This window comes from Entelurus aequoreus, linkage group LG20 (assembly GCF_033978785.1).
Source record: "Entelurus aequoreus isolate RoL-2023_Sb linkage group LG20, RoL_Eaeq_v1.1, whole genome shotgun sequence".
In the NCBI taxonomy this organism is placed as follows: Eukaryota; Metazoa; Chordata; class Actinopteri; order Syngnathiformes; family Syngnathidae; genus Entelurus; species Entelurus aequoreus.
In genome coordinates this window covers 15443300-15468271 of record NC_084750.1, presented here as the reverse complement: position 1 = coordinate 15468271, position 24972 = coordinate 15443300, and the positions used below count along the sequence as shown (strand labels likewise).

The following is a 24972-nucleotide window of genomic DNA, read 5'->3' as shown; positions in this document are numbered from 1 at the left end:
TTGCTTCAATTTCTTCACAGTTAATTATCGATTCTAAAAAAGCACAAGATGAATTATACATTTGAATATGTTCACAGTTGTGGAAGTTCTTTCCTCCGGGTTCCTCGGACCACCAAGCATCGACATGACAGCTCCTTTTCAGGGTTTTAGAACACTGTTTTATTTTTCCAATACAGTCTTTTTGTTTGGGCTTTTCAGCAAGTGTCTTTTCTGCTGTCTCTCTCTCTCTCGCTCGCTCGCGCTCCATCTCCACCTCCACCTCCACCTCCACCTCCACCCCCCACTCCTCTCTCCTCCGCCTTTTAACAGAGCGACAGGTGATTAGATAATCAGTCCCAGGTGGGCCATCTACGCACCTGGCGCTGATATCAAAGCCAATCCTGGCACACCCCGTTTCGCTGCAGGTCCGCAGGCCACGCCCCCCTCCACAACAGTGTTATCAGTGGAAATTAATATTAGGATGATGCATGCAACGTTTCTCTTGAGACTTTCTTTTCTATTCCTTAATGTTCATTTGTTGGCCATGTTTTTTTTTTGGTAATGCTTAATTAATACCTGTAGTAGGGTTGTCCCGATACCAATATTTTGGTACCGGTACCAAAATGTATTTCGATACTTTTCGATACTTTTTTAAATAAAGGGGACCACAAAAAATGTCATTATTAGCTTTATTTTAACAAAAAAATCTTAGGGTACATTAAACATATGTTTATTATTACAATTTAAGAAAAAAATTGTCCTTAAATAACATAGTAAACATACTAGACAACTGTTTTTTTATTAGTGAGTAAATAAATAAAGGCTCCTAATTAGTCTGCTGACGTATGCAGTAACATTGTGTCATTTATACACCTATTATTTTGTCTACATTATAAAGGACAAGTGGTAGAAAATGAATCTTTCATCTACTTGTTCATTTACTGTTAATATCTGCTTATTTTCTTTTTCAACATGTTCTATCTACACTTCTGTTAAAATGTAATAATCACTTATTCTTCTCTTCTTTGATACTTTACATTAGTTTTGAATGATACCACACATTTAGGTATCGATCCGATACCAAGTAGTTACAGGATCATACATTGGTCATAATTTAAGTTCTCATGTGTCCAGGGACGTATTTCCTGAGTTTATAAACATAATATGAATTTTAGAAAAAAAGATATTGTGATGATAAAAAATATCAATGTAATCATAGTAGTATCGTCGAGATACACTCCTGTACTTGGTATCATTACAGAGGATGTCAGGTGTAGATCCACCCATGGCATTTGTTTACATTGTGACGCCGGTGAGCTATTGTATCCTCCTACGGCAGGGGTCGGCAACCCGCGGCTCTAGAGCCGCATGCGGCTCTTTAGCGCCGCCCTAGTGGCGCTCTGGAGATTTTTCAAAAATGTATGAAGAATGGAAAAAGATGAGGGGAAAAAAAATCTATTTTTTTGTTTTAGTATGGTTTCTGTAGGATGACAAACATGACACAAACCTCCCTAATTGTTATAAAGCACACTGTTTATATTAAACATGCTTCACTGATTCGAGTATTTGGCGAGCGCCGTTTTGTCCCACTAATTTTGGCGGTCCTTGAACTCACCGTATAGTTTGTTTACATGTATAACTTTCTCCGACTTTCTAGGACGTGTTTTATGCCACTTCTTTTTCTGCCTCATTTTGTCCACCACACTTTTAACGTTGTGCATGAGTGCACAAAGGTGAGTTTTGTTGATGTTATTGACTTGTGTGGAGTGCTAATCAGACATATTTGGTCACTGCATGACTGCAAGCTAATCGATGCTAACATGCTATTTAGGCTAGCGATATGTACAATGATATTGCATCATTATGCCTCATTTGTAGGTATATTTGAGGTCATTTAGTTTCCTTTAAGTCCTCTTAATTAAATTTATATCTCAAGACACATGTAATATGGCTTTTAATTTTTTGCGGCTCCAGACAGATTTGTTTTTGTATTTTTGGTCCAATATGGCTCTTTCAACATTTTGGGTTGTCGACCCCTGTTCTACGGTGTGTAGTGAAGCATGTTTAGCTATTCCTCGTCCTGCAGTGATAATGATACTTGTAAGAAACTTACTTTATTTGTCGCCATGGAGGCGAGGATTAGTGATTTAGAAGTACCTAGCTAGCCATGTCTTAAAGCACCTCTTCCTGAGGGTGTTTCAGTGTTATAACTTCACTTTTATCTTTACTTTTTAAGCCAAAATGTGTCGATTTTCCCTTTTCTGTCTACACACTGTCTGCTTGTAAGTACTCCGTGTGTGTGCGCTGCCGAATATGCTCCTCTGCTCGTAAAACCAGCAATGTCACGACGTGACGACATACCAGTATTTTTCAAACAGAGTATAGTACCGTTTTTGATCCATTAGTACCGCGATACTATACTAGTACCGGTGTACCGTACAACCCTAACCTGTAGGAATGGACACCCTCAGCTTTCAGCTACTAACTGCAAAGACACAGCCAGATTGTTCAAGTTGAGTTTTTTAACATTTCAATGGTTTTGATATTTGGCAGCGAGACAAAAACAAACAATATTCTAACTTGTCTTCCCAGGAGGTTGTTGGGAGGGTTTGTCTGAAGGAGCGAGGTCGGGACGTGTTGGTGTTGCAGCGAGTGACCACGACGCTGACGTCGCCATCGGAGCGGCCCTCGCCCACATCGTCAGGGGGCGGGTGCAGAGAGGAAGATAAAAGGTGGGTGTCGCCACCTCCGTATTTACCCGTCTTACAAAAGTGAGTACACACTCCACGTACTTGTTGGTGACAAAAATCATTCATGAAGTTTGCTTCTTTTATGAATTTATTATGGGTCTACTGAAAATGTGCTGGGTCAAAAGTATACATACAGCAATGTTAATATTTGCTTACATGTCCCTTGGCAAGTTTCACTGCAATAAGGCGCTTTTGGTAGCCATCCACAAGCTTCTGCTTGAATTTTTGACCACTCCTCTTGACAAAATTGGTGCAGTTCAGCTAAATCTGTTGGTTTTCTGACGTGGACTTGTTTCTTCAGCATTGTCCACACGTTTAAGTCAGGACTTTGGGAAGGCCATTCTAAAACCTTCATTCTAGCCTGATTTAGCCAATCTTTTACCACTTTTGACGTCATTGTCCTGCTGGAACACCCAACTGCGCCCAAGACCCAACCTCCGGGCTGATGATTTTAGCTTGTCCTGAAGAATTTGGAGGTAATCCTCCTTTTTCATTGTCCCATTTACTCTCTGTAAAGCACCAGTTCCATTGGCAGCAAAACAGGCCCAGAGCATAATACTACCACCACCAAGCTTGACGGTAGGCATGGTGTTGCTGGGATTAGAGGCCTCACCTTTTCTCCTCCAAACATATTGCTGGGTGTTGTGACCAAACAGCTCCATTTTTGTTTCATCTGACATCACATGGACAAAGATAAGACCTTCTGGAGGAAAGTTCTGTGGTCAGATGAAACAAAAATTTAGCTGTTTGGCCACAATACCGCAATTTTTTAACTTGAAAAAATGACAGTTTGAATGTGCCGGATAAGTGGAATGTGTTGAAGGTGGAATGGTTTGAATCGGTTGAAAAATGTGCGAATTGTGGAAGTTTAAAAAATTGACAATTCATTTAGAATGGGAAAAATGTCCCTGAAACTGGGAATTCTTGGAAATCCGGGATTTTCAATTGTTGAAGGAGAGCACACAATTTTGAACAGGCTGAATATTTCGGAGTTGGAACAGTTTGAATCGGATGAAAAAATGTGGGAGTTGTGAAACTTTGAAAAATGTCCCGTGAATTTCAATGGGAATTTCGGGAAAAGCGGAATTTTTTTTGAAAATTTTAAAAGACTTGAATGGTCTGAATGAGTTGAAATGGTTGGTGCTGGAATTCTTGAAATCGGTTGAGAAATGTTGAAATAGTAACGTTTTTAATTGAGAAATGGTATCAAGGATTTCCAGGAATTTTCTGGAAAACCGGGATTTTTTTCCAGTTCAAAAAACAACTTTGTTTCTGATTAAGAGGAATGTTTGGACAGTGGAACGATTAAAGTGGGCTGAAAAATGTGGAAGGACTAGTCGCCAGAAAAAAGGGTTGGAAAAAAAACGGGAATTCTGTGAATTCCTGGAATTTTTTTTAACTTGAAAAAATGACATGATATGTTGAAGGTGGGATGGTTTGAATAGGTTGAAAAATGTGGAAATGGTGGAAGTTTGAAAAATTGCCAATTCATTTTGAATGGGAAAAATGTCCCGGAAAACCTGGAATTCTTGGAAATCTGGGATTTTAAATTATTGTTCGGACGGTGCAACGGTTGAAGTGGGTTGAAAAATGTGGAAGTCAGAAAAAAGGGAATTCTGGGAAATTCATGGAATTTTTTTTAACTTGAAAAAATGATAGTTTTTGGGCTCTGTACCAAGGATGTCGTTGTGGCTTGTGCAGCCCTTTGAGACACTTGTGATTTAGGGCTGTTTAAATAAACATTGATTGATTGATTGATTGATTGATTGATTGATAGTTTGAATGTGCAGGATGAGTGGAATGTGTTGAAGGTAGAATGGTTTGACTCGGTTGAAAAATGTGGAAATGGTGGAAGTTTGAAAAATGGCCAATTAATTTTGAATGGGAAAAATGTCCCGGACAATCTGGAATTCAGGGAAATCTGGGATTTTAAATTGTTGAAGAAGAGCACACAATTTTGAACAGGCTGAATATTTCCGAGTTGGAACAGTTTGAATCGGATGAAAAATGGGAATTTCATGGGAATTTCGGGAAAATTTGAATTTTTTGAAATGTTGAAGAGTTTGAATTTCCAGGAAAAACGGAATTTGATTTGAAACTTGGGAAAGTGTTAGTTTGATGAGTGGAATGTGTTGATGTTGGAATGATTTGAATCGGTTGAAAAATGTGCGAATTGTGGAAGTTTAAAAAATGGCCAATTAATTTTGAATTGGAAAAATGTCCTGGAAAACCTGGAATCATTCTGGGAAATCTGGGATTTTAAATTGTTGGAGAGCACACAATTTTGAACAGGCTGAATATTTCGGAGTTGGAACAGTTTGAATCGGATGAAAACATTTGGGAATTGTGAAACTTTGAAAAATGTACCATTAATTTCAGTGGGAATTTCATGGAAATTTTGGAATTTTGGGAAAAGCGGAATTTTTTGGAAAATTTTAAGACTTGAATGGTCTGAATGAGTTGAAATGGTTGGTGTTGGAATTTTTCAAATCGGTTGAAAAATGTTGAAATAGTAACCTTTTTAATTGAGAAATGGTAGCAAGGAATTCCAGGAATTTTTGGGAAAACCGGGAGTTTTTCCAGATCAAAAAACAACTTTGTTTCTGATTAAGAGGAATGTTTGGACGGTGGAACGGTTGAAGTGGGTTGAAAAATGTGGAAGGACTAGTCGCCAGAAAAAAGGGAATTCTGGGAAATTCCTGGAATTTTTTTTAACTTGAAAAAATTATATTTTGAATGTGCAGGATGAGTGGAATATGTTGAAGGTGGAATGGTTTGAATCAGTTGAAAATTGTGGAAATGGTGGAAGTTTGGAAAATGGCCAATTCATTTTGAATGGGAAAAATGTCCCAGAAAACCTAGAATTCTGGGAAATCTGGGATTTTAAATTGTTGAAGGAGAGCACACAATTTTGAACAGGCTGAATAATTCGGAGTTGGAACAGTTTGAATCGGATGAAAAATGGGAATTTCATGGAAATTTTGGAATTTCGGGAAAAGCGGAATTTTTTGGGAAAATGTTAAAAGACTTGAATGGTCGGAATGAGTTGAAATGGTTGGTGTTGGAATTTTTCAAATCGGTTGAGAAATGTTGAAGTAGTAACGTTTTTAATTGAGAAATGGTAGCAAGGAGTTTTGGGAAAACCGGGAATTTTTCCAGTTCAAAAAACAACTTTGTTTGTCATTAAGAGGAATGTTTGGACGGTGGAACGGTTGAAAAATGTGAAAGTAGTAGTCGCCAGAAAAAGGGGTCAAAAAAGGGAATTCTGGGAAATTCCTGGAATTTTTTTAACTTGAAAAAATGACAATTTGAATGTGAAGGATGAGTGGAATACGTTAAAGGTGGGATGGTTTGAATAGGTTGAAAAATGTGGAAATGGTGGAAGTTTGAAAAATTGCCAATTCATTTTGAATGGGAAAAATGTCCCGGAAAACCTGGAATTCTTGGAAATCTGGGATTTTAAATTATTGTTCGGACGGTGCAACGGTTGAAGTGGGTTGAAAAATGTGGAAGTCAGAAAAAAGGGAATTCTGGGAAATTCATGGAATTTTTTTTAACTTGAAAAAATGATAGTTTTTGGGCTCTGTACCAAGGATGTCGTTGTGGCTTGTGCAGCCCTTTGAGACACTTGTGATTTAGGGCTGTTTAAATAAACATTGATTGATTGATTGATTGATTGATTGATTGATAGTTTGAATGTGCAGGATGAGTGGAATGTGTTGAAGGTAGAATGGTTTGACTCGGTTGAAAAATGTGGAAATGGTGGAAGTTTGAAAAATGGCCAATTAATTTTGAATGGGAAAAATGTCCCGGACAATCTGGAATTCAGGGAAATCTGGGATTTTAAATTGTTGAAGAAGAGCACACAATTTTGAACAGGCTGAATATTTCCGAGTTGGAACAGTTTGAATCGGATGAAAAATGGGAATTTCATGGGAATTTCGGGAAAATTTGAATTTTTTGAAATGTTGAAGAGTTTGAATTTCCAGGAAAAACGGAATTTGATTTGAAACTTGGGAAAGTGTTAGTTTGATGAGTGGAATGTGTTGATGTTGGAATGATTTGAATCGGTTGAAAAATGTGCGAATTGTGGAAGTTTAAAAAATGGCCAATTAATTTTGAATTGGAAAAATGTCCTGGAAAACCTGGAATCATTCTGGGAAATCTGGGATTTTAAATTGTTGGAGAGCACACAATTTTGAACAGGCTGAATATTTCGGAGTTGGAACAGTTTGAATCGGATGAAAACATTTGGGAATTGTGAAACTTTGAAAAATGTACCATTAATTTCAGTGGGAATTTCATGGAAATTTTGGAATTTTGGGAAAAGCGGAATTTTTTGGAAAATTTTAAGACTTGAATGGTCTGAATGAGTTGAAATGGTTGGTGTTGGAATTTTTCAAATCGGTTGAAAAATGTTGAAATAGTAACCTTTTTAATTGAGAAATGGTAGCAAGGAATTCCAGGAATTTTTGGGAAAACCGGGAGTTTTTCCAGATCAAAAAACAACTTTGTTTCTGATTAAGAGGAATGTTTGGACGGTGGAACGGTTGAAGTGGGTTGAAAAATGTGGAAGGACTAGTCGCCAGAAAAAAGGGAATTCTGGGAAATTCCTGGAATTTTTTTTAACTTGAAAAAATTATATTTTGAATGTGCAGGATGAGTGGAATATGTTGAAGGTGGAATGGTTTGAATCAGTTGAAAATTGTGGAAATGGTGGAAGTTTGGAAAATGGCCAATTCATTTTGAATGGGAAAAATGTCCCAGAAAACCTAGAATTCTGGGAAATCTGGGATTTTAAATTGTTGAAGGAGAGCACACAATTTTGAACAGGCTGAATAATTCGGAGTTGGAACAGTTTGAATCGGATGAAAAATGGGAATTTCATGGAAATTTTGGAATTTCGGGAAAAGCGGAATTTTTTGGGAAAATGTTAAAAGACTTGAATGGTCGGAATGAGTTGAAATGGTTGGTGTTGGAATTTTTCAAATCGGTTGAGAAATGTTGAAGTAGTAACGTTTTTAATTGAGAAATGGTAGCAAGGAGTTTTGGGAAAACCGGGAATTTTTCCAGTTCAAAAAACAACTTTGTTTGTCATTAAGAGGAATGTTTGGACGGTGGAACGGTTGAAAAATGTGAAAGTAGTAGTCGCCAGAAAAAGGGGTCAAAAAAGGGAATTCTGGGAAATTCCTGGAATTTTTTTAACTTGAAAAAATGACAATTTGAATGTGAAGGATGAGTGGAATACGTTAAAGGTGGGATGGTTTGAATAGGTTGAAAAATGTGGAAATGGTGGAAGTTTGAAAAATTGCCAATTCATTTTGAATGGGAAAAATGTCCCGGAAAACCTGGAATTCTTGGAAATCTGGGATTTTAAATTATTGTTCGGACGGTGCAACGGTTGAAGTGGGTTGAAAAATGTGGAAGTCAGAAAAAAGGGAATTCTGGGAAATTCATGGAATTTTTTTTAACTTGAAAAAATGATAGTTTTTGGGCTCTGTACCAAGGATGTCGTTGTGGCTTGTGCAGCCCTTTGAGACACTTGTGATTTAGGGCTGTTTAAATAAACATTGATTGATTGATTGATTGATTGATTGATTGATAGTTTGAATGTGCAGGATGAGTGGAATGTGTTGAAGGTAGAATGGTTTGACTCGGTTGAAAAATGTGGAAATGGTGGAAGTTTGAAAAATGGCCAATTAATTTTGAATGGGAAAAATGTCCCGGACAATCTGGAATTCAGGGAAATCTGGGATTTTAAATTGTTGAAGAAGAGCACACAATTTTGAACAGGCTGAATATTTCCGAGTTGGAACAGTTTGAATCGGATGAAAAATGGGAATTTCATGGGAATTTCGGGAAAATTTGAATTTTTTGAAATGTTGAAGAGTTTGAATTTCCAGGAAAAACGGAATTTGATTTGAAACTTGGGAAAGTGTTAGTTTGATGAGTGGAATGTGTTGATGTTGGAATGATTTGAATCGGTTGAAAAATGTGCGAATTGTGGAAGTTTAAAAAATGGCCAATTAATTTTGAATTGGAAAAATGTCCTGGAAAACCTGGAATCATTCTGGGAAATCTGGGATTTTAAATTGTTGGAGAGCACACAATTTTGAACAGGCTGAATATTTCGGAGTTGGAACAGTTTGAATCGGATGAAAACATTTGGGAATTGTGAAACTTTGAAAAATGTACCATTAATTTCAGTGGGAATTTCATGGAAATTTTGGAATTTTGGGAAAAGCGGAATTTTTTGGAAAATTTTAAGACTTGAATGGTCTGAATGAGTTGAAATGGTTGGTGTTGGAATTTTTCAAATCGGTTGAAAAATGTTGAAATAGTAACCTTTTTAATTGAGAAATGGTAGCAAGGAATTCCAGGAATTTTTGGGAAAACCGGGAGTTTTTCCAGATCAAAAAACAACTTTGTTTCTGATTAAGAGGAATGTTTGGACGGTGGAACGGTTGAAGTGGGTTGAAAAATGTGGAAGGACTAGTCGCCAGAAAAAAGGGAATTCTGGGAAATTCCTGGAATTTTTTTTAACTTGAAAAAATTATATTTTGAATGTGCAGGATGAGTGGAATATGTTGAAGGTGGAATGGTTTGAATCAGTTGAAAATTGTGGAAATGGTGGAAGTTTGGAAAATGGCCAATTCATTTTGAATGGGAAAAATGTCCCAGAAAACCTAGAATTCTGGGAAATCTGGGATTTTAAATTGTTGAAGGAGAGCACACAATTTTGAACAGGCTGAATAATTCGGAGTTGGAACAGTTTGAATCGGATGAAAAATGGGAATTTCATGGAAATTTTGGAATTTCGGGAAAAGCGGAATTTTTTGGGAAAATGTTAAAAGACTTGAATGGTCGGAATGAGTTGAAATGGTTGGTGTTGGAATTTTTCAAATCGGTTGAGAAATGTTGAAGTAGTAACGTTTTTAATTGAGAAATGGTAGCAAGGAGTTTTGGGAAAACCGGGAATTTTTCCAGTTCAAAAAACAACTTTGTTTGTCATTAAGAGGAATGTTTGGACGGTGGAACGGTTGAAAAATGTGAAAGTAGTAGTCGCCAGAAAAAGGGGTCAAAAAAGGGAATTCTGGGAAATTCCTGGAATTTTTTTAACTTGAAAAAATGACAATTTGAATGTGAAGGATGAGTGGAATACGTTAAAGGTGGGATGGTTTGAATCAGTTGAAAAATGTGGAAATGGTGGAAGTTTGAAAAATGGCCAAATCATTTTGAACGGGAAAAATGTCCCAGAAAACCTGGAAATCTGGGATTTTAAATTGTTAAACGAGAGCACACAATTTTGAAAAGGCTGAATATTTCGGAGTTGGAACAGTTTGAATCAGATGAAAAAATGTGGGAGTTGTGAAACTTAGAAAAATGTCCCGTTAATTTCAATGGGAATTTCATGGAAATTTGGGAATTTCGGGAAAAGCGGAATTTTTTTAGAAAATTTGAATAGACTTGAATCGTCTGAATGAGTTGAAATGGTTGGTGTTGGAATTTGTCAAATCGGTTGAGAAATGTTTAAATAGTAACAATTTTAATTGAGAAATGGTAGCAAGGAATTTCAGGAGTTTTGGGAAAACCGGGAATTTTTCCAGTTCAAAAAACAACGTTGTTTTGGATTAAGAGGAATGTTTGGACGGTGGAACGGTTGAAGTGGGTTGAAAAATGTGGAAGTCACAAAAAAGGGTCAAAAAAGGGAATTCTGGGAAATTCCTGGAATTTTTTTGAACTTGAAAAAATGATAGTTTTTCAGCTCTGTACCAAGGATGTCGTTGAGGCTTGTGCAGCCCTTTGAGACACTTGTGATTTAGGGCTATATAAATAAACATTGATTGATTGATTGAGAGTTTGAATGTGCAGGATGAGTGGAATATGTTGAAGGTAGAATGGTTTGACTCGGTTGAAAAATGTGGAAATGGTGGAAGTTTGAAAAATGGCCAATTCATTTTGAATGGGAAAAATGTCCCGGACAATCTGGAATTCTGGGAAATCTGGGATTTTAAATTGTTGAAGAAGAGCACACAATTTTGAACAGGCTGAATATTTCCGAGTTGGAACAGTTTGAATCGGATGAAAAATGGGAGTTTCATGGGAATTTCGGGTAAAGCTGAATTTTTTGAAATGTTGAAGAGTTGGAATTTCCAGGAAAAACGGAATTTGGTTTGAAACTTGGGAAAGTGTTAGTTTGATGAGTAGAATGTGTTGATGTTGGAATGATTTGACTCGGTTGAAAAATGTGGAAATGGTGGAAGTTTGAAAAATGGCCAATTCATTTTGAATGGGAAAAATGTCCCGGACAATCTGGAATTCTGGGAAATCTGGGATTTTAAATTGTTGAAGAAGAGCACACAATTTTGAACAGGCTGAATATTTCCGAGTTGGAACAGTTTGAATCGGATGAAAAATGGGAGTTTCATAGGAATTTCGGGTAAAGCTGAATTTTTTGAAATGTTGAAGAGTTTGAATTTCCAGGAAAAACGGAATTTGGTTTGAAACTTGGGAAAGTGTTAGTTTGATGAGTAGAATGTGTTGATGTTGGAATGATTTGAATCGGTTGAAAAATGTGCGAATTGTGGAAGTTTAAAAAATGGCCAATTAATTTTGAATTGGAAAAATGTCCCGGAAAACATGGAATTCTGGGAAATCTGGGATTTTAAATTGTTGGAGACCACACGATTTTGAACAGGCTGAATATTTCAGAGTTGGAACAGTTTGAATCGGATGAAAAATGGGAATTTCATGGAAATTTAGGAATTTTGGGAAAAGCGGAATTTTTTTGGAAAATGTTAAAAGACTTGAATCGTCTGAATGAGTTGAAATGGTTGGTGTTGGAATTTTTCAAATCGGTTGAGAAATGTTGAAGTAGTAACGTTGAATTTCGGGAAAACCGGGAATTTTTCCAGTTCAAAAAACAACTTTGTTTCTGATTAAGAGGAATGTTTGGTGGGTGGAACGGTTGAAGTGGGTTGAAAAATGTGAAAGCAGTAGTCGCCAGAAAAAGGGGTCAAAAAAGGGAATTCTGGGAAATTCCTGGAATTTTTTTTGAACTTGAAAAAATGACAATTTGAATGTGAAGGATGAGTGGAATATGTTAAAGGTGGGATGGTTTGAATCAGTTGAAAAATATGGAAATGGTGGAAGTTTGAAAAATGGCCAAATCATTTTGAATGGGAAAAATGTCCCAGAAAACCTGGAAATCTGGGATTTTAAATTGTTGAAGGAGAGCACACAATTTTGAACAGGCTGAATATTTCGGAGTTGGAACAGTTTGAATCAGATGAAAAAATGTGGGAGTTGTGAAACTTAGAAAAATGTCCCGTTAATTTCAATGGGAATTTCATGGAAATTTGGGAATTTATGGAAAAGCGGAATTTTTTTAGAAAATTTTAAAAGACTTGAATGGTCTGAAATGGTTGGTGTTGGAATTTGTCAAATCGGTTGAGAAATGTTGAAATAGTAACGTTTTTAATTGAGAAATGGTAGCAAGGAATTCCAGGAGTTTTGGGAAAACCGGGAATTTTTCCAGTTCAAAAAACAACTTTGTTTTGGATTAAGAGGAATGTTTGGACGGTGGAACGGTTGAAGTGGGTTGAAAAATGTGGAAGTCAGAAAAAAGTGTCAAAAAAGGGAATTCTGGGAAATTCCTGGAATTTAAAAAATGATAGTTTGAATGTGCCGGATGATTGGAATGTGTTGAAGGTGGGATGGTTTGAATCAGTTGAAAAATGTGGAAATGGTGGAAGTTTGAAAAATGGCCAATTCATTTTGAATGGGGAAAAATGTCCCGGAAAACCTGGAATTCTGGGAAATCTGGGAATTTGTCAATGGAAAGCCCGCGATTCCTGAATAGGCTGAACAGTTTGAAATTGGAACGGTTTGAATCGGATGAAAAATGTGGAAGGTAGAGCGTGCCAAAATCTGAAGAAGAATAATAATAATTAAAGCTGCAAGCAGCGTTGGTCGGGTCCGCATTTTGGCAGGTGCTAGTCCTAGGTGTCCCAATACTTTTGTCCAGTGGTAGTCCTGAGTGAGACCTACATAGAGGTTTTTGTTTCGTGTCTCTACGATATTCGTACTGGGAGTTAGAGGAAGTTGTGTAGTGTACTACCTTCTCTGCATTCTGTGCTCACGCTGGTGCTTTCTGCTTTTAAGCAGCCATCTTAAAACAACAGCAGCGGAGCAACTTTAGTGCTGCGGGTCTTTGAAGGCACGTAAAATCAAAACGGTAGCACCGAATAAAACGCCGTCGTCAACTTTTAATCAGAAGGGTTCAATCTCTCTCTTGTAGCAGTTTGAAGCCGAAACGACAAACGCGCTCGGAGGAGATAATGTTTGATGTTTGGTGACCGGTTGTAACAAAAATTTTGTTTTGAAGGAGGGATAGCAAACTTCCTGTTGATTTTTGCTGAAGGATGTCAATCTAAGAAATGTAGGTCTACGTGAGACCTACATAGAGATATTTGTTTCATGTCTCTAAGACGTTCCTACCGGAAGTTACAAGCAGTTTTGTCTGAGTTTTCCTCTGAGGAGCAGTTTTTTCTCTGTTTTATTCAAAAATTATGGAGAGCACAATTTTGAGTTTTGGGGTTCGGTTTTTTTTTAGATCGCAATTTCCACCAGTCCCGATGTGTGTAAAAAGTTTGGTGAGTTTTGAAGTATTTTAAAGGGGTCAAATTACAGCTCAAAAATCAAAAATGAGTGTTTTTAGTCATTTTTTGTCTTGAAGGGGAAATTGCCAACTTCCTGTTGGTTTTTGCCCGAAGATGTTGGGACTGGGACTTAGAGGCAGTTTTCTTCCTAGGGGGCGCTAGAGCGCAATTTTGATATTTGGGGTTAGGTTTTTTTTACTAAAGAGTTTTGTTCGCGTTTTTTTATGTGTGCGTAAAATTTGGTGAGTTTTGAAGCATGTTAAGGGGGGCAAAGTAGTCCGCAAAGCTGCGGAAAAATAATAATAATAATAAACATTACAATTTCAATAGTGGCCTTTGTCCCTGTACAAAGGACTCCCTGTGGGAGTCCTTTGTACAGGGTACAGGCGGACCCTAATAAATGAATTAATTTTAAGGGACAAGCGGTAGAAAATGGATGGATGAATTTTAGTGTAGAAAAGCATGAGTGTGAATGTTTTGGAGCATTCACACAATAAAAATGGTTGCTGACATGGCCTGTGTCATACTACATTCACATATTCATAGAGGTTTTTCATACAGTTTTTCTTACTGACATACACCTAATAATTCACTGTACCTTTTGTTGCATACTGTATGTTGTTTCTGTGTCAAGACTTTAGGCGACATACCTGAGGGCGTGTCGGGTGAAGTGCGTGGGTGTGTAGAAAGTAACAGTTCCCTCCCAATGCCACTCTTGTTGCTGCTGTCAAGAGAAAAGTCTTCATCTTCCCAGCTTGTAGTCGACCAGGCGCAGGCGGCCAGCAGTTTAGCCCAGAGGAGAGCGCTCTCCCTGGGTGTGCACCACGCCGACAGGAGCATGACCTCCACCAGAGTCCGGCCATGAGGATGACCACCAGGCCAGCGACGCTCGCCGAGGCGGAGGAAGACCTGGACGACGATGACGAGGAAGAGCACCGAGAATGCCACAAAGCCGCGCGCGCGTTCGACGTTCCCTACTTCCGCTTCATCGATGAAGACGACAAGGAGATGGAGCGTTGGTGGTCCGGTGATGAAGACTATGGTGCGTCTTACAGGTACGTGGTGGTGTCTGGAACGCCGCTGAAGATCCTGGAGCATCTGCTGAGTGACCTGCAGCTGGACGACCAGAGAGGGGCGCTGGAGTGCAGGGAGAGCGGTAAGATCATATTGTGTGCTTTTTCGTAGGGGGTGTCCCGATCAGATATCGAAATCGGTCCGATACCAGCAAAAAAAAACTAAATATAAGATGATATCGGCTTGCATGTAAAGTCTCCGATACAAGCAGTCCTGCAGCCAGTTAACATCTAAATGTCCTCCAATAAGCGCACAAGGTTGGTCTTTTCTTGTGTTTTAGTGAATTTACAAAAAGGTAAACAAGGGGGGGGGGGGCTGCTAGCTGCTTGCAGCTACACAACAGCTAAGCACACAACACATAGGGGTAGACATACGTAACAAGTGTTCTTAATTGACCAATATTGCCGTCTAGAACAGCACATTAGTCAATGTGGTATCAAATAAATAGTTGTATATTATTGACACATGCAAAGTCTCAAAAGTAGAAGCGTATTAGAAAGTATCCAGTAACAACCGTGTCCGCATCAGTCAATTTATTGCTTCATGCACTTAATTGAATTAATTATTGAGACCACTAGCACTCCACTTGAAAAGCATCAATCTGTCATAAGGTTAGTATTTTTCATACCCTCTGTTATTCTGAGTCATTTCACTTGATCTAACCTTTTCTATCTTTCCACACTACAAAATAATAAAATAATGCATTATGATTTGTGCTAATATTGTATCGGATTGATATCAGTATACCAATCCTCAAGGCTCCAATATTGGTATTGAAAGTGAATAAGTTGTGTAGGGTGACCCCTATTTTTTGTAAAAAATTTTTTTACAGAAGATTATATCATAACTTTCTTTGAATTGAATTGGTGCTGTCGAAACATTTTAATCACATTAATCACTGGGTTGCTGTGGATTATATTCTGTTATCAAGAATAAATATAATTCATATTTACAGTAGTTTATATTAATTTTCTTTCGTTTGAGCAAAGTGATTAAAGAAAGGAAGAGAATACATACATATATGTATATATGTATGTATATATACATATATACGTATATATACATATATATATATGTATATATACATACAGTATGTATATATACATATATATATGTACATATACATACATATATATATATATATACATATATATATATATATATATATATATATATATATATATATATATATATATATATATATGCATATATATATATGCATATACATATATATATACGCATATACATATATATATACATATATATATATATACATATACATATATATACACATGCATATACATACAGGCATATGCATGTACACATATACATATATATACATACACATATACGTATGCATATATATATATATATACACATATATGTATATACATATATATACATACACATATACGTATGCATATATATATATACATGCCCCCTGCCCCCTCCATCACAGTTGATAACATCAGACTGGACACTGTGGACGAGTTCACCTACTTGGGATCAACAATCAGCAACAACCTCTCACTGGACATCGAACTGGACAGGCGTCTCGGAAAGGCAAATACCATCATGGCTAGACTGACCAAGAGAGTGTGGGAGAACGGAGCGCTGTCAGAACACACCAAGATCCGTGTATATCAGGCCTGCGTTCTCAGCACCCTTCTCTATGGAAGTGAATCCTGGACCACCTATATGAAGCAAGAACGTCGGCTCAACACCTTCCACATGCGGTGCCTCAGGCGCATCCTCAACATCAGCTGGCAGGACCACATCCCATACACCAACATCCTGCAGCGCGCCAAGATCCCCAGCATGTACTCCCTGCTGAGTCAACGCCGTCTCCGCTGGCTCGGCCATGTCCGACGGATGGAGGATGGAAGACTACCTAAGGACATCATGTATGGACAACTGACCATTGGCACCAGACGAGCTGGTCGCCCCCTACTACGCTTCAAGGACGTCTGCAAAAGAGACATGAAAGCATGCAACATCTCTCCTGACAGCTGGGAGGTACAGGCCATGGACAGAAATGCTTGGCGTCAGACTGTCCACAAGGGCAGTGCAGAAGCTGAGGTGGCAAGAGATCGGCTTGCAGCAGAGAAGAGGAGACGCAGGAAGTGCACTGCAGCAACCCCTCAAACCCAGGCCACCTTATTCATTTGCACAAACTGCAATAAAGACTGTCACTCACAGATCGGACTGCGCAGCCATAGCAGACGATGCCAAACAACATGACAAGACTCCAGACGCGCATCAGTATGGTCTCTCGAGACTGAGCTGCCGATGATGATGATGATGATGATGATATACACATATATGTATATACATATATATATATATATATATATATATATATATACACATATATATATATAAACTTATATATATATACATGTATGCTTATACATTCATATACACATACATATATATATCTACACATGCATATATATATATATATATACACATATGCATATATACATATATATACACATATGCATATATATACATACACATACGTATGCATATATATATACACAGATATGCATATACATATATATATATATATATTTTTTTTTTATATATATATATACACATATGCATATGTATATACATATATACATATACACATACATATACATATATATACACATATGCATATATATATACATACACATATACGTATGCATATAAATATATATATATATATTTTTTATATATATATATACACATATGCATATGTATATACATATATACATATACACATACATATACATATATATACACATATGCATATATATATACATACACATATACGTATGCATATAAATATATATATACACACAGATATACATATATATATATATATACACACACATATGCATATGTATATACATATATATATACACATACATATATCTACACATATGCATATATACATATATATACATATGCATATACACATATACATATATACACATATGCATATATATATATATATATATATATATATATATATGCACATATACGTATGCATATACATATATATGCACAGATAGGCATATACATATATATATATATATATATATATATATATATATATATATATATATATATATATATATAGATACATATGCATATACATATATACACATAAATGTATATATGTATATTTACATAGAAACATTTGCATTTATATACATATATATATGGACTTAACGTGTTTAACATCATGTTCTTGTAAACAAACATTTATCCACATAATGTGAAACTGTTACTCCTTTTGTGTTATTGTGTATTTTAAGGGGTGAAAAGAAACCTTCATGTGCACAATAGTGTCAATAACATATTTGGCAATAGCAGTTGTGTTTTTGCAAAATACCAAGCAAACTTTCCGCACGTTCCAATGAATTTTTAATGGCAAGCAACAAGTTAGAACAAAACCTAACATGCTTTTGTGCGCGCGCTTGCATTATTCAGCACTCACACCGCATTTTGCTGCCTGTCAGCCATGTCAGCGCCTGTTGACGTGAGAAGTATTAGAAAGGTTAAACGCTCTAATGGCCTGGTGAAATGACTCCCTCAGGGCGGCACCGCAAAACACCTTCCGCGGGCTTTTAAAAGCAAACAGCCTGCACATTATTAGGCATCAAGCCCTGAACTATACAATTCTGATATGTGCTCTATTACGTGCCACCTCAAAAAACACTTTCTTGATTGAAAAGCAATTTCCCACCATGCATCAGGCAATTCTATCCCGCGGGAAGACGAATTGAAGCAAGAATTGCAGCTTACAAAAGCAGTCAACAATGTTCACAAAGTTAATAATTGCTCACAGTACTGCTAATGGATACTGTTATGTAGTTGTTAATTTGCCAGTATAAATTAGATTATAACTATCCATCCATCCAGCCATCTTCTTCCACTTATCGGAGGTCAGGTTGCGGGGGCAGCAGCCTAAGCTAATGTAATCTCTTGTTCTAAATACATTTATTGTATCCACACTCTAAAAGAAACAGAAGCATGAAAACATCCTTGACCAGAGACAGGTCATCATGAAAAGTAAAAACAAACAAACAATAAGATAGTCTAGAAAATGCTATAAATTGTGTACCAATGCTAAAACAGGCAAAGCCAAACTGAAATTTCAACAGTTAGCAAGTCACAACATTTTTGACTGAGGTATAAACCTGATGAATTAGCTAAAAAAAAAGCTAGTATGCGAACAGTTTGCTTGTGTCAAAAAGCAAAATGTTTGACTCTGAGGTTTAAACCTGTCAAATTTGCTAAAACGCTCACATGCTAACAGTTGGGATGCGTTAAGTAACAACATATCTGACTCTAATGTTGCTTGCACATAAAAAGCTAACACTTTCCAGTGTTTCCCATAAACTGCCAAGGTACCTGTGGCGGTCTGGGCGTGGTCACCATGACATCATCGAGTAATTTGCATAATTTACTACAATGATATGATTTTCTCTAAAAAGGCTCAAAAAATGTATACTTACTAATTAATAATAACAGTTTTGTTTTAAACGTCCATCCATTCATCCATTTTACAATATAATTACAACACTTTATGTACATATTTATATACAGATTTGAACAATAAGTTATTCACTGAAATATATTTATTAATTGTGGTTCTTACAAAAAATATATCTTATAAAAGCTAAAATGTCTCTTAAAGCTCTGCCCCTTTAATTAGTGCATACTAAATCATTTAACTTTAGCCTACTACTACAACCATATTATTTACCAGCAACATAAAGTGAAACAGAGGCAGAGGTGTCCTGCCACAGTCAGTAACAAATAAACAGAAAACAGTAGTGGTCAAATACAAATAAGGCAACAAGAGAAGTATCCTACACTTTTGTAAAGTAAATCTGAACAGCCGATATGGGCATCTACATCAACTATATGATTTGCCTGAGAAGCTGGACAGGACAAAAAAAAAAAAAAAGTTTTTATTTTATTTATTTTCTTTTATTTGTGGCGGACGTAATTCTTTCGTGGCGGGCCGCCACAAATAAATGAATGTGTGGGAAACACTGCTTTCCAATCGATTCAAACCATTACAATGTCAAAAAGCTCCTTGATAATGTTAGTCAATTGCTAACATGCTAATAGCATGCTAATGTTAGCATTCAGCCTGTTAACATTAGCATGTTAACAGTCGGCATGTGTCAAGTGACAAAATATTTGACTGATAATGATACCAGTAAAAAAAAAAAATGTAAAAGCTAGTGTGCTAATGTTAGCATAAAGAAGCATAGCACAAACAATAACACACTTTTTCTCTGTCAGTGTTCTATGAAAACTATTTGTCGAATACAAAACCTTATGGCCGATAGCAAAGACAAATCCCTAAATTAGCTGCACCATTTTATAAGCCGCAGAGTTCAAAGCGCGGGGGGGGTGGGGGGGGGGGGATGCAAAAGCTTCCTTATTTGGTCCTTGTTGGCGCCATAGCACAAACATTAACACACCTTTTCTCTGTCTGTGTTCTATGAATACTATTTGTCGAATACAAAACATTATGGCCAATAGTGAAGACAAATGTATAAATTAGCTGCACCATTTTATAAGCCGCAGAGGGCAAAGCGTGGGGGGGGGGAATGCAAAAAACTTCCTTATTTGGTCCTTCTTGACGCCATAGCACAAACAATAACACCTTTTCTCTGTCAGTGTTCTAAGAAAACTAGTTGTCGAATACAAAACAATATGGCTGTTAGCAAAGACAAATGTATAAATTAGCTGCACTGTTTTAAAAGCCGCAGAGGTCAAAGCGTGGGGGTGGGGGAATGCAAAAAACTTCCTTATTTGGTCCTTGTTGGCGCCATAGCATAAAAAATAACACCTTTTCTCTGTCAGTGTTCTCTGAAAACTATTTGTCGAATACAAAACATTATGGCCGATAGCGAAGACAAATCCCTAAATTAGCTGGACCATTTTATAAGCCGCAGAGTTCAAAGCGCGGGGGGGGAATGCAAAAGCTTCCTTATTTGGTCCTTGTTGGTGCCATAGCACAAACAATAACACACCTTTTCTCTGTCTGTGTTCTATGAAAACTATTTGTCGAATACAAAACATTATGGCGGATAGCGAAGACAAATCCATAAATTAGCTGCACCGTTTTATAAACCGCAGAGTGCAAAGCGTGGGGGTGGGGGGAATGCAAAAACTTCCTTATTTGGTCCTTATTGGCGCCATAGCGCAAAAAATAACACCTTTTCTCTGTCAGTGTTCTATTAAAACTATTTGTCGAATACAAAACATTATGGCCGATAACGAAGACAAATCCCTAAATTAGTTGCACCATTTTATAAGCTGCAGAGTGCAAAGCGTGGGGGGGGAAAATGCAAAAGCTTCCTTATTTGGTCCTTGTTGGCGCCATAGCACAAACAATAACACACCTTTTCTCTGTCAGTGTTCTATAAAACTATTTGTCGAATACAAAACATTATGGCCGATAACGAAGACAAATCCCTAAATTAGCTGCGCCATTTTATAAGCCGCAGAGTGTAAAGCGTGGGGAGGGAATGCAAAAACTTCCTTATTCTGTCCTTGTTGGCGCCATAGCACAAACAATAACACACCTTTTCTCTGTCAGTGTTCTATGAAAACTATTTGTGGAGTACAAAACATTATGGCCAATAGTGAAGACAAATGTTTAAATTAGCTGCACCATTTTATAAGCCGCAGAGGGCAAAGCGTGGGGGGGAATGCAAAAACTTCTTTATTTGGTCCTTGTCTGACTTGCACCGTAATGTATTTCACTGTAGGTTTATGAAGATAATTATCCACACCCTCTTTCTCTCCAAGTGCTGCTTTATTATGTCCTTGTGGTGGCTGACATCGGTATGTAGGACGGTCTCCCCCAGTCGGAGCAGCAACCTTTCTTGGCTCGCACTTCCTGCTGGGCGATGATGCGTTCAGGGGCCCGTGGTTCACTCCGCAGAGCGATTTCGGGACGCTCTCTCCACCGGCTCGGTTTGACCTCATTGCCGAGGCGCTGCTTGACTGCTGCCGTTCCTCTAAGGCGCTCTCGGGGGTCCTTACAGGTTCTTGCTGCCCTTGGACACTTTTTTCTTGGTCCATTTCCTCTTCCAGTAGGTCTCCAGCAAGTCCAGTTGCATTTGCGCCAAGCGCTTCTCTTCCATCTTTTCTCGGTGCTTCTCCCGTTCACCTTCCAACTTGTGCTCGGCGATGTCTTGCTGTATTACCTGGTAGAGTTTCTTCTTGGCCAAGGCCTTGTCCTGGGCCGTCTGTTCCAGCTCCTGCTCGTACATGCGGTCCATTTGCTTGAGCGCCCCCTGTTCCTCCTCCTTCTGCCGCCTCTCCTCGTCCTTGTCCTTCAGCCTCTCCAATATTTGTCCGTCCAGACCCTCCTTCATGCGCTGGTTGCAGCGCAGTCTGTGCCGCAGTTCCTCCGCTTCGGGATCCCACTGTTCTTTCTGCTTGCCCCTGGGGTCCAAGTCCGACTTGGCCTTCCCCGCATCTTTGTTGTCGATCGCCTTGAGTTTGGCGATGACTGTTGACGGGTCCATGCGAGTGGGCGTGTCTGGTAGGATGTGTGTTTTCTTGAAGGGGTTGACTTGGAACGTGGTGTGCGGTTTGACAGATCTCTCCGCCTTGGTGAACATTTCGGCGAGAAATCTGTCCCGATGGACGAAATTGACTTCCTTTTTGTCATCTTTAGACATGTTGACTGGACTTCTTGTGGCTTCAAATAATATCCAAATTGTCGATAAGACTTGCGGCACCGTGATTTCGATTAGTGTTGCAGGCGCAATAAGGGTGATGCATTCAAGGGTTGCACTTCATTTGTAACAAAGGCACAGGTGATGCCATCGTAAATGACATCATCCGGCCACTAAAAAGATGACTCCGTTTCTGTTGGTCGTCTTCCTGCCGTCACCGCTGGCTTTTTTATTTCACTAAATCGCAAAGAAGAATGTTGCCTCCTAGTTCATTTATTAACAACTATACCAGGGGTCACCAACGCGGTGGCCGTAAGGACCAGATGAGTAGCCCGCCGGCCTGTTCTAAAAATAGCTCAAATAGCAGCACTTACCTGTGAGCTGCCTCTTTTTTTTAAATTTTATTTATTTACTACCAAGCTGGTCTCGCTTTGCCTGACATTTTTAATTCTAAGAGAGACAAAACTCAAATAGAATTTGAAAATCCAAGAAAATATTTTAAAGACTTGGTCTTCACTTGTTTAAATAAATTCATTAATTTTTTTACTTTGCTTCTTATAACTTTCAGAAAGACAATTTTAGAGAAAAAATACAACCTTAAAAATGATTTTAGGATTTTTAAACACATATACATTTTTACCTTTTAAATTCCTTCCTCTTCTTTCCTGACAATTTAAATCAATGTTCAAGTAAAAAAAAATTTTTTATTGTAAAGAATAATAAATACATTTTAATTTAATTCTTCATTTTAGCTTCTGTTTTTTCGACGAAGAATATTTGTGAAATATTTCTTCAAACTTATTATGATTAAAATTCAAAAAAATTATTCTGGCAAATCTAGAAAATCTGTAGAATCAAATTTAAATCTTATTTCAAAGTCTTTTGAATTTCTTTTAAAATGTTTGTTCCGGAAAATCTAGAAGAAATAATGATTTGTCTTTGTTAGAAATATAGCTTGGTCCAATTTGTTATATATTCTAACAAAGTGCAGATTGGATTTTAAACTATTTAAAACATGTCATCAAAATTCTAAAATTAATCTTAATCAGGAAAAATTACTAATGATGTTCCATAAATTATTTTTTTTAATTTTTCTCTTTATTTCGGTTGAATTTGGAATTTTAAAGAGTTGAAATTGAAGATAAACTATGTTTCAAAATTTAATTGTCATTTTTTTCGTGTTTTCTCCTCTTTTAAACCGTTCAATTAAGTGTAAATATCATTAATTATTAATAATAACATAGAGTTAAAGGTAAATTGAGCAAATTGGCTATTTCTGGCAATTTATTTAAGTGTGTATCAAACTGGTAGCCCTTCGCATTAATCACTACCCAAGAAGTAGCTCTTGGTTTCAAAAAGGTTGGTGACCCCTGAACTATACAATAGGGTTGTCCAAATACCAATATTTTAGTACCGGTATCAAAATGTATTTCGATACTTTTCTAAATAAAGGGGACCACAAAAAAAAATATTGATAATAATAATAATTAAAGCTGTAAGCAGCGTTGGTCGGGTCCGCATCTTTGGCAGGTGCTAGTCCTAATTAAATCGCAATTTCCGCCAATCCTGATGTGTGTAAAAAGTTTGGTGAGTTTTGAAGTATTTTAAGGTGGTCAAATTACACCTTAAAGAGGCAAACATGAGTGTTTTTATGAAACTTTTGTTTTGAAGGGGTGATTGCCAACTTCCTGTTGATTTTTGCTGAAGGATGTCAGGGTATGAAATCTAGCTGTAAGTCAGACCCACATAGAAGTTTTTGTTTCATGTCTGTAGGATATTCGTACTGGGAGTTAGAAGAAGTGTTGTCTGTGGTTTTTTCCTAGGTGCTGCGGCAGCGGAGCAGCATCAGCGCAGCGGGTCTTTGAAGGCTCGTAAAATCAAAACGGTAGCACCTTCCAAAACGCCGTCGTCAACTTTTAATCAGAAGGGTTCAATCTCTCTCCTGTAGTAGTTTGAAGCCGAAACGACAAACGCGCTCAGAGGAGATAATGTTTGATGTTTGGTGACCGCTTTGTACAAAAATTTTGTTTTGAAGTGGGGATATCAAACTTCCTGTTGATTTTTGCTGAAGGATGTCAATCTGTGAAATGTAGGTCTAAGTGAGACCGACATAGAGGTTTTTGTTTCATGTCTCTAAGACGTTCCTACCGGAAGTTACAAGCAGTTTTGTCTGTGCTTTCCTTTGAGGAGCAGTTTTGTCTGTGTTTTATTCAAAAATTGCGCTAGAGCCCAATTTTGAGTTTTGGGGTTCGGTTTTTTTTTTAGATCGCAATTTCCACCAGTCCCGATGTGTGTGAAAAGTTTGGTGAGTTTAGATTGTATTTGTAAAAAGCACTTTACATTGAGTAAAGAACCTCAAAGTGCTACAGTGTATTAAAAAATGAAATAAAATTAAAAAGATAATTAAAGAAATAAAAATAAAAAATAAATAAAAATTAAAGCTGCAAGCAGCAATGGACGGGACCGACTTTGAGGGCTCATAAAATCCAAACCGGAGCAGTAATTAAAACTCTTTCATCAGCTTTTAATCAGAAGGGTTCAATCTCTCTCCTGTGCTAATTTGAAGCCGACACGACAAACGCGCTCAGAGGAGATAATGTTTGAAAAAAGGTGACTGTTTTTACTCAACTTTTGTTTTGAAGGGGGAATTGCAAACTTCCTGTTGATTTTTGCTGGGGGTTGTCAGTGTATGAAATCTAGGTCTAAGTGAGACCTACCTAGAGGTTTTTGTTTCATGTCTCTACGACATTCCTACTGGGAGTTAGAGGCAGTTTTGTCTGTGTTTTCTTCCTAGGGGACGCT

The 24972-nt window shown here is 37.4% G+C and overlaps 1 protein-coding gene across 2 annotated transcripts in view; it reads left to right on the top strand.

Moving 5' to 3' along the window:
• The window catches only part of LOC133635949 (rap guanine nucleotide exchange factor 5-like), a 181950-nt gene that overhangs the window by 102168 nt on the left and 54810 nt on the right, over positions 1-24972 (top strand). For both annotated transcript variants that reach the window (XM_062029446.1, XM_062029447.1), the window contains exons 10-11: positions 2572-2711; positions 14446-14546. In XM_062029446.1, the coding sequence (XP_061885430.1) occupies positions 2572-2711; positions 14446-14546 (241 nt within the window). The remainder of the gene's footprint in view (positions 1-2571; positions 2712-14445; positions 14547-24972) is intronic.